Source organism: Leptodactylus fuscus, chromosome 3 (genome assembly GCF_031893055.1).
Source record: "Leptodactylus fuscus isolate aLepFus1 chromosome 3, aLepFus1.hap2, whole genome shotgun sequence".
In the NCBI taxonomy this organism is placed as follows: Eukaryota; Metazoa; Chordata; class Amphibia; order Anura; family Leptodactylidae; genus Leptodactylus; species Leptodactylus fuscus.
The window spans coordinates 129,547,859-129,565,222 of record NC_134267.1 but is presented as its reverse complement, the minus strand read 5'-3'; the positions used below and the strand labels follow the sequence as shown (position 1 = coordinate 129,565,222).

Below are 17,364 nucleotides of genomic sequence, written 5' to 3'. Positions count from 1 at the left end.
GATAGCTTATATTGATCCCCATCCTGCCATATACTGCTGAATGTAAGCCAAATTGACCTCTGTGCAGTAAATGGGATACTATTCATCCATTTTATCGTTGCAAAAGCCAGTATATTGATAATGCATACCCAGAGGAAGGTATCCTGATGCCTGTGGTTTTAGATTGGTATGTCCAGCATGTTTATATGAGAGTATTCTCACCTAATAGGTGATACAGACTTACATTAAACCTGTTAACAATGCACCAGAAATAACTTTCAGTGCCAGCCACATCTGATAAATTTGGTGTATTTTTAGAATGTCTGTCTAAATTTCAGACTGAATAAGTAAACCTAGATCCAACCAGAGCATCTCACTAAAAAAGAAACAATTGTATAACCTCTATTTCAATATCAGACAACTTACAAAAACTTCAAATAGGGGAACTAATACTAGAGCAACACAGAACGCCACATAACATTGAAAAGCTTCCTGACTTGGATACCCAAAGATCTATTCCTTAATAAGAAATGTCATGTAATGGCTGGACTAAAAGCAGCAAGAGATGATATACAGTATATTTCACCCACCCATCACAAAGTATACATAACTCTGAAAAATTTTAATCTAATATGGGCAAATTTAGCATCTGGTATTTTTCTGATTCTTGGACAAGCTTGATACACTTTTCTATACATTTGCTACTATTCCCTTGATGTTTTTGTAGTTTCGTGGATTAGTAAGGCTATGTTCACATCTATATGAAAAAATACAAGATTGCTTACAGCTCCTGACTGATAGTAAAAGAAAAAATAAAGTCAAAAAGTTTTCACAGTTACTCGTCAGACGCTGCTGTCTTGAAACAATAACCGTGTAGCCGAACAGATCCTTGGAAATGAGTGCACAGGAAAGAGGGTATCCCGCGGCTGGACCGATAGCAAGAGCTGAACAACAAGGAATAATCCAGCACTCAGGATCTGAGAAAGATGTGGATTAAAACTTCACTTTTATTCGTATACTTCCATTAATGTGCAAAGTAATGTGCAGGGGTAGGATATTGCCTACGCGTTTCGAGGCTCAACTGTCCTCTTACTCATGGCAGGAGTAAGAGGCCAGTTGGGCCTCGAAACGCGTAGGAAATATCCTATCCCTGCACATTACTTTTAATGAAAGTATACGAATAAAAGCGACATTTTAATCCACATCTTTCTCGGATCCTGAGTGCTGGATTATTCTTTGTTGTTCAGCTCTATGTTCACACCTATGCCAGGGTCTCTGAAAAACAGCGGTTTCAGTTTTAAAACAACTGACCACCAATAGTCAATGGGGTCTGTAGGAATCTGTGTGTTACTTCTATTTTAGTTGTCTGTCTTTCAACCAATGGACCAGAGCAACATAGTGTGAACCTAGTATAAGTTTGCCTTGTAGCGTTTTAGATAACTGTTATATTCTACATTGCCCTAATATTTTCTTTTAATGTGGTATCATGGAAGAAGACCATTTTCTTAGATAAATAAGATAACTTTTCTTACTTAAGTTAGACTACAGAAAATAAAGTGAAATTAATACAGATATAAAACAAACTAAACAAAAGTGTTGCACATTGGTCTAGATTTTTTGTAAAATTCTATCTTAAGCTATCTTAGCTTAGTCAGCTAAAGACAGTGTAAAGATATGCTTTATTTATCATCCAGCATCAGCCACTGTGATATATATGGCACATTTTCAGACTAAGTTTATGTTGTCAAGCTATTAGGAAATATGGGCCATTGATTCCAAATGCAGTATTCATATGTGTGTACGTTGTTCGCAATTACCGTACCCATAATGCAGTTCCCATGTGATTTCATGGTTCCATACTATCCTCAGGTGCCTTTAATTTTATATAGAGACCTGCAGATCAAAAAATCATGGCAGACCCAATATCAGTTCTCCCAAGTGTTGTCTCCCCTCCCCTGCATCCTTTTTCCTTCTCCCCAACTTTGTTCTTGATATATGCTATTTTTGGTTCCAACTATGATACTTTTACTATGAAAACTTAATAAAAATCTTTAATGTTAAAAAATTCATGGCATACTCCATTGCATGTTGTGCTTGGATGGCATTTCCCCTACTAGAGGCAAATACAGTATCATATACACAAATTTTAATCTTTCAGGCAAGTAGGACCTTGTTTGTGATTGATTGTTTTGCATCATATTCTAAATATTCTCATTCAGGGTTGAGTTATTATTGAATTATTGTTCTCCTGCTGAAGTCATTTTAAAGATGTTTGTTCTACATTGAAGGTGATGAGGTTCTAGAGTGGAATGGGAAGCCTTTGCCAGGAGCAACAAACGAAGATGTTTACAACATAATTTTACAATCAAAGTCAGAACCACAAGTGGAGATCATTGTGTCACGACCCATTGGGTATGTTACTGTTTATGTATTTCTGTAGATGGATGGATGTAGGGATACATAAATAGATATTAACATAGTTGATAAAGCTGAATAAAGACACAAGTCCTTCAACTCCAACCTAAAATCCTACCATGGTGATCTAGAGCAGGGGTAGGGAACCTTTGGCTCTCCAGCTGCTGTGAAACTACAACTCCCAGCATGCTCCATTCACTTCCATGGGAGTTCCCAGAACAGCAGAGCCAGTATGCATGCTGGGAGTTGTAGTTTTGCAACAGCTGGAGAGCCGTACGTTCCCTACCCCTGATCTAGAGGAAGGCAATACGGCAGAAATAATTCATCTTCTGATCAACATTCAGAATCCTATACCTTTATTAAAATATCCCGTGGCAATGAGCTCAATAGTCTTACTGTACCTAATGTAAAGAAGCCATTACTATAATATAACCTTTTTTCGCTGGTGTAGAGGAGTCCCCCTTGTCATGGCTACCGGCCACAGGATAAAGTGAGAGTTCTCTGTACTTCCTGTTCACATGTTTGTATGTGGTAATAAGGTCACTCGAGTTTTTTCTAAAACTGAACAACTCCAAATTTGATAACCTGTCTTTGTACTCTAGTTTTCACATCCTCATAATTAACAATTTGGTTGTCCTCTTCTGCACCCTTTCTAGTTTAGCTATATCATTCCTATATACAGATGCCAAAATTGTGCACAGTATTTTACATGTGGTCTAATCTATCCAAAGCACCTATTTCTTCCTTGATGTATCCCCTGATTTTGTCTAGCCTTGGCAGCTGCTGCCTAGCACTGGTTGTTAAAATCAACCTTAGGGTGCATTCACACTGAGTAAACGCTAGCTTATTCTGAACGTAAAACACGTTCAGAATAAGCGGCGTCTAAAGCAGCTCCATTCATTTCTATGGGAGCGGGGATACGAGCGCTCCCCATAGAAATGAATGGGCTGCTTCTTTCACTCCGTGCAGTCCCATTGAAGTGAATGGGGAGTGCCGGCGTGTACGCTCCGGCATGAGCAGAGCTTGCCGTATACGCCGGCACTCCCCATTCACTTCAATGGGACTGCACGGAGTGAAAGAAGCAGCCCATTCATTTCTATGGGGAGCGCTCGTATCCCCACTCCCATAGAAATGAATGGAGCTGCTTTAGACGCCGCTTATTCTGAACGTGTTTTACGTTCAGAATAAGCTAGCGTTTACTCAGTGTGAATGCACCCTAACTGTAAAAAATTATCTTTAAATTGTAGTTTTACCCAGTATTTCCATGATCTAGGTGCATAACTTTTCATTTATCCACATTAACATTCATTTGTCTTTCTTGTCCAAGCTTTCAGTTTCTCAACTACCTCTGTAGGTAGATAGATGATAGATAGATAGATAGATAGATAGATAGATAGATAGATAGATAGATAGATAGAGATATCTACTTATTTTTTGTTGTAAGACTAGGGGGGTGTTCACACTACCGTTGGTGTTCGACAGCTAGTGTCCGCTGCTAATGTCCGTTCAAAATCTTGTGCGGACATTAGCAGCGGACACTAGCTGTATCTGTGACATTTTGCATAGATTTAAATGGAGATCGGGTGCGTTCTTTTACAGTCCGTGTCTGTCCTTAACTGTCCGTTCCCAAAGATGTCCGACTTTTCAAGCGGACAGCAAAACCCGACATATAGGTTTTTGAAAAGTTGGACATCTTTGGGAACAGATATTTAAGGACAGGCACGGACTGTAAAAGAACGCACCCGATCGCCGTTTAAATGAATGAAAAATGTCACGGAGACAGCTAGTGTCCCCACAAGATTTTGAACGGACATTAGCAGCGGACACTAGCTGTCGGACACCGACAGTAGTGTGAACGCTCCCTTACAATGAATGTTGCGATTGTTGCTCTCTGAAATGACAGAAATAGCCACATGAGTCCATAAGTGACCATTAAGATCTGACAGATAAATGTCTTTCATAGCATCATGGCTTATATTAGAAATGGAAGGAATGAAAGTGGCATAAAAAAAAGTCTTAATTAAAAAAATAAAATAAAAATGAAAATAAATATATTTAAGAATAAGCCTGTTACTACAGTAAATACATTTAGGCATACCTATAAGCAACACAAGTATATCCTAATGGAAATAATATAAGAATAGACTATATACACCACATGGTCTTTTTCTACTGTCTGTCTTTTATGTTTTTATATTTTTTGTAGCCCGTGTCAATTTAAGTTTAGCCATAGCCTTATCAAATATACAGTTGTAATATGGATCCAGATTGTACATATATTTAATAGAGGCGTACAGAGCCTTACTGTATATCTGTTTGCTTCTGATTTCATGTTGAGGCCTATGGCGGGTATTTATTATCAGATTCCGTACAAATACAACCCCAAAAAGATTGTAAAGTGTTTCTTAAAATTCCATATCACTGAGGTCTTCTCAGAAATGTAAAAGATAAATGATCTTAAATGATAGTAATATTTTCTTCCTTTTTCACTAATATTTATTTCCAGTGACATTCCAAGGATCCCAGAAAGCTCCCATCCTCCATTAGAATCTAGTAAGTGCCTTTTATTTTATTTTAAAGGGGGTTGCCCACAATGAAAATGTATCCCCTATCCACAGGATGAGGATAAGTTGCAGATCTTTGGGAGGCAACCACTTAGGGACAGTTCACACGGAGTTTACGGGTGCGCATTCTGGCACATATACATGTGTCAGAATGTGCGCGCTAAAAACAGATCCCATTCATTTCAATGGGTCGTTACGGGCGTATAACACGCATAATTTTGCGTGTGCAATTTTGCAGTTTTCCATTCCTCCATTCCCTTTTTTGTGCGGAAACCATTGGATCCCATTATAGTCTATGGGGTCGGTGGGTTTCCTAAGGTAACCGCTTTTTTGTGCGGATTAGGTTTCTGTTCGGGGGGTCCCCAAGCAGACCTCCCAAATGGGAACTTGAATGCAGTTGTGAATCTAGCCTAAGCTTTATTTTCAATAATAGTGTTCACACAGATCTGTTGAAGGATATGTACTATACAGGAGAAACTTCAACAGTCACATGTGTGGAACAGATTTTCAATTTCAGACGGATCTGGATCAAGGCTGCAACATGTGGACGTACAGTACAAAATTGTAGCAGGAGCAAGCACATTCAGGGATGGTAGACACATGTCAGATTATATTTTCTGTTGCAGTAGTAAAACAAAATCCAGTCACGTTATTATACCAAGTTGTCATATATGGACCGTCTTAGCATGTGACATGGGTAGAATCAACCTTTATTCAGGTTGCAAATTGAGCATAAATCAGACCCCAACACAGTCCATGCACCCCAAACACATGCTGCCACCACTTTGTGTTCAGCAGAGACCCCTTTCACATTTGCACTTGTCTCTTTAACAGTCAGACGAAAACACACTTCAAAAAGGTATTGGGTTCATAGAAAACACACAAAGTAGCATTAAATTTAAAACCTGGCTTGTAAGCTATCTGGACTTTTTGATTGCAGGAAGTTGATATTCTCACTCCTGTACTGTAGACACATACCAACCTATTATACTGATGACGAAAGCATAAAAATATATTCATTAATGATATATATATATGAAAAGTATAATTCAGTAAGGATATATGCACAGGTGGGCGTCTTTCATCACACTAGTTTATACATTCTCTTGTACTGAGGTCCTTTTTTCAAGTTTACCTTCTTACTGAGTATTTAAATGTGTATGTAATGTGTGTTTAATGTGAAATACACCACTGAATCCCCAGTATTCCATTTTCCAGTGATTTATCTTTTTTAGTGACTCTGTAATCCTGTTTTTTGTGCCGATCATTAATTTTTTACACTGTTTAAGGTTCTAGTTCATTTGAATCTCAGAAGATGGATAGGCCTTCAATATCTGTTATATCTCCAACTAGTCCTGGAGCTCTTAAAGATGCACCTCAGGTCTTGCCAGGACAGCTGTCTGTAAGTAATTTTTTAAATTCTTTTTATTAGACCCCATAGTCATACAATCAAATGGTTGTACATCCAAATAACGCGCCACCATCTTGCGAACATAAAAATAAACAAACCAAGCTGCCCCCTATATTGTATGATATCACTGTGTATTTTGTGGAGGATCTTAGGTTCACACTATCTTTGCGAAAGTTGGATGATGCAACCAAACTGTTCTGCATGATCTCTAAAGCAGTCATAGACCCTCGCCCTGGTGCTTTATACTATACACTCTGCCTACCCACATGTTGTCTTGATGGGGTGCCCCTAACTTCTAAATGCCTAATTTTGCTACAAATTATCCATAATTATCACTGAGGGAGTAATTTCTAAAATATAACTTTTTAATAAATACTTTAAAACACAATAAATATAAAGAGTCCAACCAATACTAAGGGAGTGATTGTTGTGGTTGTAAAAGTTCAAGAGCCCGTAGTAGAAGCCCCAGCAGATTATTCAATCACATTTCCCATTTTAATGACAATCTCTTCTAGTTGAAAAGAAAGGGGAGCCTAGGTCATTCTTAAAGTTAGTTCTGCCTGAGTTGATAACTTTCAGGAAGGAATGAATGAGACGGGGCAGCAGTACTTTCTCATATATAGATATTTGCTAACTGATGCAGGGAAACCCTGAATACAATAATTCTGTGCTCCATAAATAAATATGAAGGTCACCAACGCGTTTCGCTAATGAATTAGAAGCTCATCAGGAGTAGGATAAGAAGGTTCTGCCCAAGAAAAGATAAATTTGCAGTAACAACTGCACTTCCCGTGCCCTGGATGATAGGGCACGGTACTCTGTGTAATGCCACCCCGCCGTCTCCGCGCACTACATGTGTGGTAGCTCCTCCCCGACCCGTCTCCATCTGACGTTGTGCAACATCATTGGTCGCGCCCCTTGTTTTCATCAGGGAGCGTCATAGGGGTGTATTTGTTTAGGTATGATGGAGCCTACAAACACAAGATTGGTGCTGGTAAAACAACCATCACTGATCATAGCAAAAGCATAAGAAGTGCTAATGAATAAGATGGATAAAAGGTAAGTATAAATCCACCAAAGTAAGGGAACAGTTAGTACGGAACGATTCCATTCTGCATTAAAAAGGGGCGGAGCCATATGGCAGATTCTCTAAAGATAAATGATGTACACAATATGTATTTAGATGTTATCAAGGAATATTGAGGACCTGCTGGACTATCATGTTCAATCCTCAAAAAACCCTGTTTGCCAAAATAGTCATATAACCGCATAAAAGACGCATCCAGTACATGGCTAGTGTGAACTGTGTTAAGTGATATATACAGTGCCACACCTTATTATCACATCAGAAGATGTATGAAATTCTGGATAATAATTCTGGATAATAGATAGATATATGCACTGGATTGAAAAATCATATCCCAATCAATTTAATGCAGCATAAATAGTGACCATATGTAGTGGTTAAATTTGTAAAAAAAAATGTAAAAAATGCATGGCCCAAAATATCCTGGAAATACTTTTCCTTAATAAATTGCTATATAATTTATTTCTATAAAGCTTTTATTAGCGCCATGAAGTAAATTTGTATTCAATAGGTCACCACTAGAGATGAGCGAACAGTGTTCTATCGAACTCATGTTCGATCGGATATTAGGCTGTTCGGCATGTTCGAATCGAATCGAACACCGCGTGGTAAAGTGCGCCATTACTCGATTCCCCTCCCACCTTCCCTGGCGCCTTTTTTGCTCCAATAACAGCGCAGGGTAGGTGGGACAGGAACTACGACACCGGTGACGTTGAAAAAAGTAGGCAAAACCCATTGGCTGCCGAAAACATGTGACCTCTAATTTAAAAGAACAGCGCCGCCCAGCTTCGCGTCATTCTGAGCTTGCAATTCACCGAGGACGGAGGTTTCCGTCCAGCTAGCTAGGGCTTAGATTCTGGGTAGGCAGGGACAGGCTAGGATAGGAAGGAGAAGACAACCAACAGCTCTTGTAAGAGCTAAATTCCAGGGAGAAGCTTGTCAGTGTAACGTGGCACTGACGGGCTCAATCGCCGCAACCCAGCTTTCCCAGGATCCTGAATGGAATACACTGTCAGTGTATTCCCGTATACCCGATATATACCCCCGATACCCGTTCCAACGGTGTGCCCCCCCACCTTCACCCCAGAAATACCCTGCAAGTCCCCTAGCAATAGAATTGGGGCTATATACACCCACTATTTTTGCTACTGCCATATAGTGCCATTGTCTCACTGGGAATTCAAAGAATATATTGGGCTTACATATAACTTCAATTCCAGGGAGAAGCTTGTCAGTGTAACGTGGCACTGACGGGCTCAATCGCCGCAACCCAGCTTTCCCAGGATCCTGAATGGAACACACTGACAGTGTATTCCCGTATACCCCATATATACACCCCAAATCACCGTTCCAACGGTGTGCCCCCCCACCTTCACCTCAGAAATACCCTGCAAGTCCCCTAGCAATAGAATTGGGGCTATATAGACCCACAATTTTTGCTACTGGTATATAGTGCCATTGTCTGACTGGGAATTCAAAGAATATATTGGGGTTACGTGCACCCACAATTTTTACTACTGGTATACAGTGCCATTGTCTGACTGGGAATTCAAAGAATATATTGGGGTTACGTGCACCCACAATTTTTACTACTGGTATACAGTGCCATTGTCTGACTGGGAATTCAAAGAATATATTGGGGTTATAAATACCCTCATTTCTTGCTACTGGTATATAGTGCCATTGTCTGACTGGGAATTCAAAGAATATATTGGGGTTACGTGCACCCACAATTTTTACTACTGGTATACAGTGCCAGTTTCTGACTGGGAATTCAAAGAATATATTGGGGTTACAAATACCCTCATTTCTTGCTACTGCCATATAGTGCCAGTTTCTGACTGGTAATTCAAAGAATATATTGGGGTTACGTGCACCCACAATTTTTACTACTGGTATACAGTGCCAGTTTCTGACTGGGAATTCAAAGAATATATTGGGGTTACAAATACCCTCATTTCTTGCTACTGCCATATAGTGCCAGTTTCTGACTGGTAATTCAAAGAATATGTTGGGGTTACGTGCACCCACAATTTTTACTACTGGTATACAGTGCCATTGTCTGACTGGGAATTCAAAGAATATATTGGGGTTATAAATACCCTCATTTCTTGCTACTGCCATATAGTGCCAGTTTCTGACTGGGAATTCAAAGAATATATTGGGGTTACGTGCACCCACAATTTTTACTACTGATATATAGTGCCATTGTCTGACTGGGAATTCAAAGAATATATTGGGGTTACGTGCACCCACAATTTTTACTACTGGTATACAGTGCCATTGTCTGACTGGGAATTCAAAGAATATATTGGGGTTACGTGCACCCACAATTTTTACTACTGGTATACAGTGCCATTGTCTGACTGGGAATTCAAAGAATATATTGGGGTTATAAATACCCTCATTTCTTGCTACTGGTATATAGTGCCATTGTCTGACTGGGAATTCAAAGAATATATTGGGGTTACGTGCACCCACAATTTTTACTACTGGTATACAGTGCCAGTTTCTGACTGGGAATTCAAAGAATATATTGGGGTTACAAATACCCTCATTTCTTGCTACTGCCATATAGTGCCAGTTTCTGACTGGTAATTCAAAGAATATATTGGGGTTACGTGCACCCACAATTTTTACTACTGGTATACAGTGCCATTGTCTGACTGGGAATTCAAAGAATATATTGGGGTTATAAATACCCTCATTTCTTGCTACTGGTATATAGTGCCATTGTCTGACTGGGAATTCAAAGAATATATTGGGGTTACGTGCACCCACAATTTTTACTACTGGTATACAGTGCCAGTTTCTGACTGGGAATTCAAAGAATATATTGGGGTTACAAATTCCCTCATTTCTTGCTACTGCCATATAGTGCCAGTTTCTGACTGGTAATTCAAAGAATATATTGGGGTTACGTGCACCCACAATTTTTACTACTGGTATACAGTGCCATTGTCTGACTGGGAATTCAAAGAATATATTGGGGTTACGTGCACCCACAATTTTTACTACTGGTATACAGTGCCATTGTCTGACTGGGAATTCAAAGAATATATTGGGGTTATAAATACCCTCATTTCTTGCTACTGGTATATAGTGCCATTGTCTGACTGGGAATTCAAAGAATATATTGGGGTTACGTGCACCCACAATTTTTACTACTGGTATACAGTGCCAGTTTCTGACTGGGAATTCAAAGAATATATTGGGGTTACGTGCACCCACAATTTTTACTACTGATATATAGTGCCATTGTCTGACTGGGAATTCAAAGAATATATTGGGGTTACGTGCACCCACAATTTTTACTACTGGTATACAGTGCCATTGTCTGACTGGGAATTCAAAGAATATATTGGGGTTACGTGCACCCACAATTTTTACTACTGGTATACAGTGCCATTGTCTGACTGGGAATTCAAAGAATATATTGGGGTTATAAATACCCTCATTTCTTGCTACTGGTATATAGTGCCATTGTCTGACTGGGAATTCAAAGAATATATTGGGGTTACGTGCACCCACAATTTTTACTACTGGTATACAGTGCCATTGTCTGACTGGGAATTCAAAGAATATATTGGGGTTACGTGCACCCACAATTTTTACTACTGGTATACAGTGCCATTGTCTGACTGGGAATTCAAAGAATATATTGGGGTTATAAATACCCTCATTTCTTGCTACTGGTATATAGTGCCATTGTCTGACTGGGAATTCAAAGAATATATTGGGGTTACGTGCACCCACAATTTTTACTACTGGTATACAGTGCCAGTTTCTGACTGGGAATTCAAAGAATATATTGGGGTTATAAATACCCTCATTTCTTGCTACTGCCATATAGTGCCAGTTTCTGACTGGTAATTCAAAGAATATATTGGGGTTACGTGCACCCACAATTTTTACTACTGGTATACAGTGCCATTGTCTGACTGGGAATTCAAAGAATATATTGGGGTTATAAATACCCTCATTTCTTGCTACTGCCATATAGTGCCAGTTTCTGACTGGGAATTCAAAGAATATATTGGGGTTACGTGCACCCACAATTTTTACTACTGGTATACAGTGCCATTGTCTGACTGGGAATTCAAAGAATATATTGGGGTTATAAATACCCTCATTTCTTGCTACTGGTATATAGTGCCATTGTCTGACTGGGAATTCAAAGAATATATTGGGGTTACGTGCACCCACAATTTTTACTACTGGTATACAGTGCCAGTTTCTGACTGGGAATTCAAAGAATATATTGGGGTTACGTGCACCCACAATTTTTACTACTGATATATAGTGCCATTGTCTGACTGGGAATTCAAAGAATATATTGGGGTTACGTGCACCCACAATTTTTACTACTGGTATACAGTGCCATTGTCTGACTGGGAATTCAAAGAATATATTGGGGTTACGTGCACCCACAATTTTTACTACTGGTATACAGTGCCATTGTCTGACTGGGAATTCAAAGAATATATTGGGGTTATAAATACCCTCATTTCTTGCTACTGGTATATAGTGCCATTGTCTGACTGGGAATTCAAAGAATATATTGGGGTTACGTGCACCCACAATTTTTACTACTGGTATACAGTGCCAGTTTCTGACTGGGAATTCAAAGAATATATTGGGGTTACGTGCACCCACAATTTTTACTACTGGTATATAGTGCCAATTTCTAACTGGGAATTCAAAATGCGCAAGGCTCCCGGAAAGGGACGTGGACGAGGCCGTGGGCGAGGTCGGGGGAATGGTTCTGGGGAGCAAGGTAGCAGTGAAGCCACAGGGCGTCCCGTGCCTACTCCTGTGGGGCAGCAAGCATTGCGCCACTCCACAGTGCCAGGGTTGCTTGCCACATTAACTAAACTGCAGGGTACAAACCTTAGTAGGCCCGAGAACCAGGAACAGGTCTTGCAATGGCTGTCAGAGAACGCTTACAGCACATTGTCCAGCAGCCAGTCAGACTCTGCCTCCTCTCCTCCTATTACCCAACAGTCTTGTCCTTCCTCCCAAAATTCCCAAGCTTCACAGAACAATAACCCCAAATGTCCCTGCTCCCCAGAGCTGTTCTCCGCTCCTTTCATTGTCCCTCAACCTGCCTCTCCACGTCACGATTCCACGAACCTAACAGAGGAGCATCTGTGTCCAGATGCTCAAACACTAGAGTCTCCTCCATCTCCGTTCGATTTGGTGGTGGATGACCAGCAACCCACCCTCATCGACGATGATGTGACGCAGTTGCCGTCAGGGCATCCAGTTGACCGGCGCATTGTGCGGAAGGAGGAGATGAGACAGGAGTTGGAAGAGGAAGTGGTGGATGATGAGGACACTGACCCGACCTGGACAGGGGGGATGTCAAGCGGGGAAAGTAGTGTGGATGTTGAGGCAAGTGCAGCACCAAAAAGGGTAGCTAGAGGCAGAGGCAGAGGTCAGCAGCTTAGGCGAAGCCAGGCCACACCCGGAATCTCCCAAGATGTTCCAGTTCGTACCCAGCCCCGAAAAACTCCCACCTCGAGGGCACGTTTCTCGAAGGTGTGGAGTTTTTTCAAGGAATGCGCCGAGGACAGATATAGTGTTGTCTGCACAATTTGCCTCTCGAAATTGATTAGGGGCTCTGAGAAGAGCAACCTGTCCACCACTTCAATGCGCCGTCATTTGGAATCCAAGCACTGGAATCAGTGGCAGGCAGCAACGGCAGGACAAAGGCCGCCTGCCGTTCACGCCACTGCCACTGCCTCTGCCACTGCCTCTGCCTCTGCCACTGCCACTGCTGACTGTGCTGGCGATGCACTCCAGAGGACGAGCCAGGACACCACTTCATCTGCCTCCGCCACTTTGTTGACTTCTCCCTCATCCTCCCCTGTTCCTGTCTTATCTCCTTCTCCTGCACCATCAAAGGCACCATCAGGCGCTTCTTTACAACAACCCACCATCTCTCAGACATTGGAGCGGTGGCAGAAATACACTGCTAACCACCCACATGCGCAAGCCTTGAACGCCAACATCGCTAAACTGCTGGCCCAGGAGATGTTGGCGTTCCGGCTTGTTGAAACTCCCGCCTTCCTGGACCTGATGGCAACTGCGGCACCTCGCTATGCCGTCCCTAGCCGTCACTCCTTCTCCCGGTGTGCCGTCCCCGCCTTGCACCAGCACGTGTCACTCAACATCAGGCGGGCCCTTAGTTCCGCGCTTTGCACAAAGGTCCACTTGACCACCGACGCGTGGACAAGTGCATGCGGACAGGGACGCTACATTTCACTGACGGCACACTGGGTGAATGTAGTTGAGGCTGGGACTGCTTCCCAAACTGGCCCGGTGTACCTCGTCTCCCCGCCTAACATTCCTGGCAGGGACACGAGAAGAACACCCCCCTCCTCCTCCTCCTCTACCGCCTCCTCCTCCGCCACCGCCTCCTCCTCCGCCACCGCCTCCTCCTCCGCTGTTAGATTGACCCCAGCTACGAGTTGGAAACGTTGCAGCACTGGCGTTGGTAGACGTCAGCAGGCTGTGCTGAAGCTGATCAGCTTGGGGGACAGACAGCACACTGCCTCCGAGGTGAGGGATGCCCTCCTCGATGAGACGGCAATATGGTTTGAGCCGCTGCACCTGGGCCCAGGCATGGTCGTTTGTGATAACGGCCAGAACCTGGTAGCAGCTCTGGAGCTTGCCGGACTCCAACATGTTCCATGCCTGGCCCACGTCTTCAACCTAGTGGTGCAACGTTTCCTAAAGAGCTACCCCAATGTTCCAGAGCTACTGGTGAAAGTGCGGCGCATGTGCGCCCACTTTCGCAAGTCGACAGTAGCCGCTGCTAGCTTAAAATCTCTCCAGCAACGCCTGCATGTGCCACAACACCGGCTTTTGTGCGACGTCCCCACACGCTGGAACTCAACGTTTCAGATGTTGAATAGAGTGGTTGAGCAGCAGAGACCTTTGATGGAATACCAGCTACAAAACCCTAGGGTGCCACAAAGTCAGCTGCCTCAGTTTCTCATCCATGAGTGGCCATGGATGAGAGACCTTTGTGACATCCTACGGGTGTTTGAGGAGTCCACAAGGAGGGTGAGCTCTGAGGATGCGATGGTGAGCCTTACAATCCCGCTCTTGTGTGTTCTGAGAGAATCCCTGATTGACATCAGGGATAACTCAGATCACACAGAGGAGTCAGGGATAGCATCCGATCCGTCACAGCTGGAGAGTAGGTCCACACATCTGTCCGCTTCATCGCGTTTAATGGAGGAGGAGGAGGAGGAGGAGGAAGAAGAGTTGTCCGATGATGTGATGGTGATACAGGAGGCTTCCGGGCAACTTCGAATCGTCCCATTGTTGCAGCGCGGATGGGTAGACATGGAGGATGAGGAGGAAATGGAGATTGAACTTTCCGGTGGGGCCAGAGGAGTCATGCCAACTAACACTGTGGCAGACATGGCTGAGTTCATGTTGGGGTGCTTTACAACCGACAAGCGTATTGTCAAAATCATGGAGGACAACCAGTACTGGATCTTTGCTATCCTTGACCCCCGGTATAAAAACAACATCTCGTCTTTTATTCCGGTAGAGGGGAGGGCCAATCGCATCAATGCTTGCCACAGGCAATTGGTGCAGAATATGATGGAGATGTTTCCAGCATGTGACGTTGGCGGCAGGGAGGGCAGTTCCTCCAGTAGGCAACCAAGTTCTCACCGGTCCACACAAACGAGGGGCACACTGTCTAAGGTCTGGGACACCTTGATGGCACCCCCTCGCCAAAGTGCCGCCACGGAGGGTCCTAGTGTCACCAGGCGTGAGAAGTATAGGCGCATGTTGCGGGAATACCTTTCCGACCACAGCCCTGTCCTCTCCGACCCCTCTGCGCCCTACACGTATTGGGTGTCGAAGTTGGACCTGTGGCTTGAACTTGCCCTATATGCCTTGGAGGTGCTGTCCTGTCCTGCCGCCAGCGTCGTATCTGAGAGGGTGTTCAGTGCAGCCGGTGGCATCATCACTGACAAGCGCACCCGTCTGTCAGCTGAGAGTGCCGACCGGCTCACTTTGATAAAAATGAACCACCACTGGATAGAGCCTTCATTTTTGGGCCCACCTGTGTAAAGCACCCCAACATGAAACTCCATGTCTGTACTCAACCTCTCCAATTCCTCCGCATCCTCATACTCATCCACCATAAGCGTTGCACAATTCTGCTAATACTAGGCTCCCTCCACCCTGATTTCCCCCAACTCTGCTGGTTAGAGGCTCCCTCCACCCTGCTTTCCCACAACTCTGCTGGTTAGAGGCTCCCTCCACCCTGATTTCCACCAACTCTGCTGGTTAGAGGCTCCCTCCACCATGAATTGGTCCAAACTGGGCTGTTTAGCGGCTCCCTCCACCATGAATTGGTCCAAACTGGGGTTTTTAGAGGCTCCCTCCACCATGAATTGGTCCAAACTGGGCTGTTTAGAGGCTCCCTCCACCATGAATTGGTCCAAACTGGGGTTTTTAGAGGCTCTCTCCACCATGAATTGGTCCAAACTGGGCTGTTTAGAGGCTCCCTCCACCATGAATTGGTCCAAACTGGGGTTTTTAGAGGCTCCCTCCACCATGAATTGGTCCAAACTGGGCTGTTTAGAGGCTCCCTCCACCATGAATTGGTCCAAACTGGGGTTTTTAGAGGCTCCCTCCACCATGAATTTGCCCAAACTGGCCTGTTTAGAGGCTCCCTCCACCATGAATTGGTCCAAACTGGGGTTTTTAGAGGCTCTCTCCACCATGAATTGGTCCAAACTGGGCTGGTTAGAGGCTCCCTCCACCATGAATTTGCCCAAACTGGCCTGTTTAGAGGCTCCCTCCACCATGAATTTGCCCAAACTGGCCTGTTTAGAGGCTCCCTCCACCATGAATTGGTCCAAACTGGGGTTTTTAGAGGCTCTCTCCACCATGAATTGGTCCAAACTGGGCTGTTTAGAGGCTCCCTCCATCATGAATTGGTCCAAACTGGGCTGTTTAGAGGCTCCCTCCACCATGAATTGGTCCAAACTGGGGTTTTTAGAGGCTCCCTCCACCATGAATTTGCCCAAACTGGCCTGTTTAGAGGCTCCCTCCACCATGAATTGGTCCAAACTGGGGTTTTTAGAGGCTCCCTCCACCATGAATTGGTCCAAACTGGGCTGTTTAGAGGCTCCCTCCACCATGAATTGGTCCAAACTGGGGTTTTTAGAGGCTCCCTCCACCATGAATTTGCCCAAACTGGCCTGTTTAGAGGCTCCCTCCACCATGAATTGGTCCAAACTGGGGTTTTTAGAGGCTCTCTCCACCATGAATTGGTCCAAACTGGGCTGGTTAGAGGCTCCCTCCACCATGAATTTGCCCAAACTGGCCTGTTTAGAGGCTCCCTCCACCATGAATTTGCCCAAACTGGCCTGTTTAGAGGCTCCCTCCACCATGAATTGGTCCAAACTGGGGTTTTTAGAGGCTCTCCACCATGAATTGGTCCAAACTGGGCTGTTTAGAGGCTCCCTCCACCATGAATTGGTCCAAACTGGGGTTTTTAGAGGCTCCCTCCACCATGAATTTGCCCAAACTGGCCTGTTTAGAGGCTCCCTCCACCATGAATTGGTCCAAACTGGGGTTTTTAGAGGCTCTCTCCACCATGAATTGGTCCAAACTGGGCTGGTTAGAGGCTCCCTCCACCATGAATTTGCCCAAACTGGCCTGTTTAGAGGCTCCCTCCACCATGAATTTGCCCAAACTGGCCTGTTTAGAGGCTCCCTCCACCATGAATTGGTCCAAACTGGGGTTTTTAGAGGCTCTCTCCACCATGAATTGGTCCAAACTGGGCTGTTTAGAGGCTCCCTCCATCATGAATTGGTCCAAACTGGGGTTTTTAGAGGCTCCCTCCACCATGAATTGGTCCAAACTGGGGT

The 17,364-nt window shown here is 43.7% G+C and overlaps 1 protein-coding gene across 12 annotated transcripts in view; it reads left to right on the top strand.

Annotated features, from left to right (window-relative positions):
- The window catches only part of RIMS1 (regulating synaptic membrane exocytosis 1), a 340,018-nt gene that overhangs the window by 148,104 nt on the left and 174,550 nt on the right, over window positions 1-17,364 (top strand). For all 12 annotated transcript variants that reach the window (XM_075268331.1, XM_075268330.1, XM_075268333.1 and 9 more), the window contains 3 exons: window positions 2,268-2,391; window positions 4,901-4,947; window positions 6,248-6,360. In XM_075268331.1, the coding sequence (XP_075124432.1) occupies window positions 2,268-2,391; window positions 4,901-4,947; window positions 6,248-6,360 (284 nt within the window). The remainder of the gene's footprint in view (window positions 1-2,267; window positions 2,392-4,900; window positions 4,948-6,247; window positions 6,361-17,364) is intronic.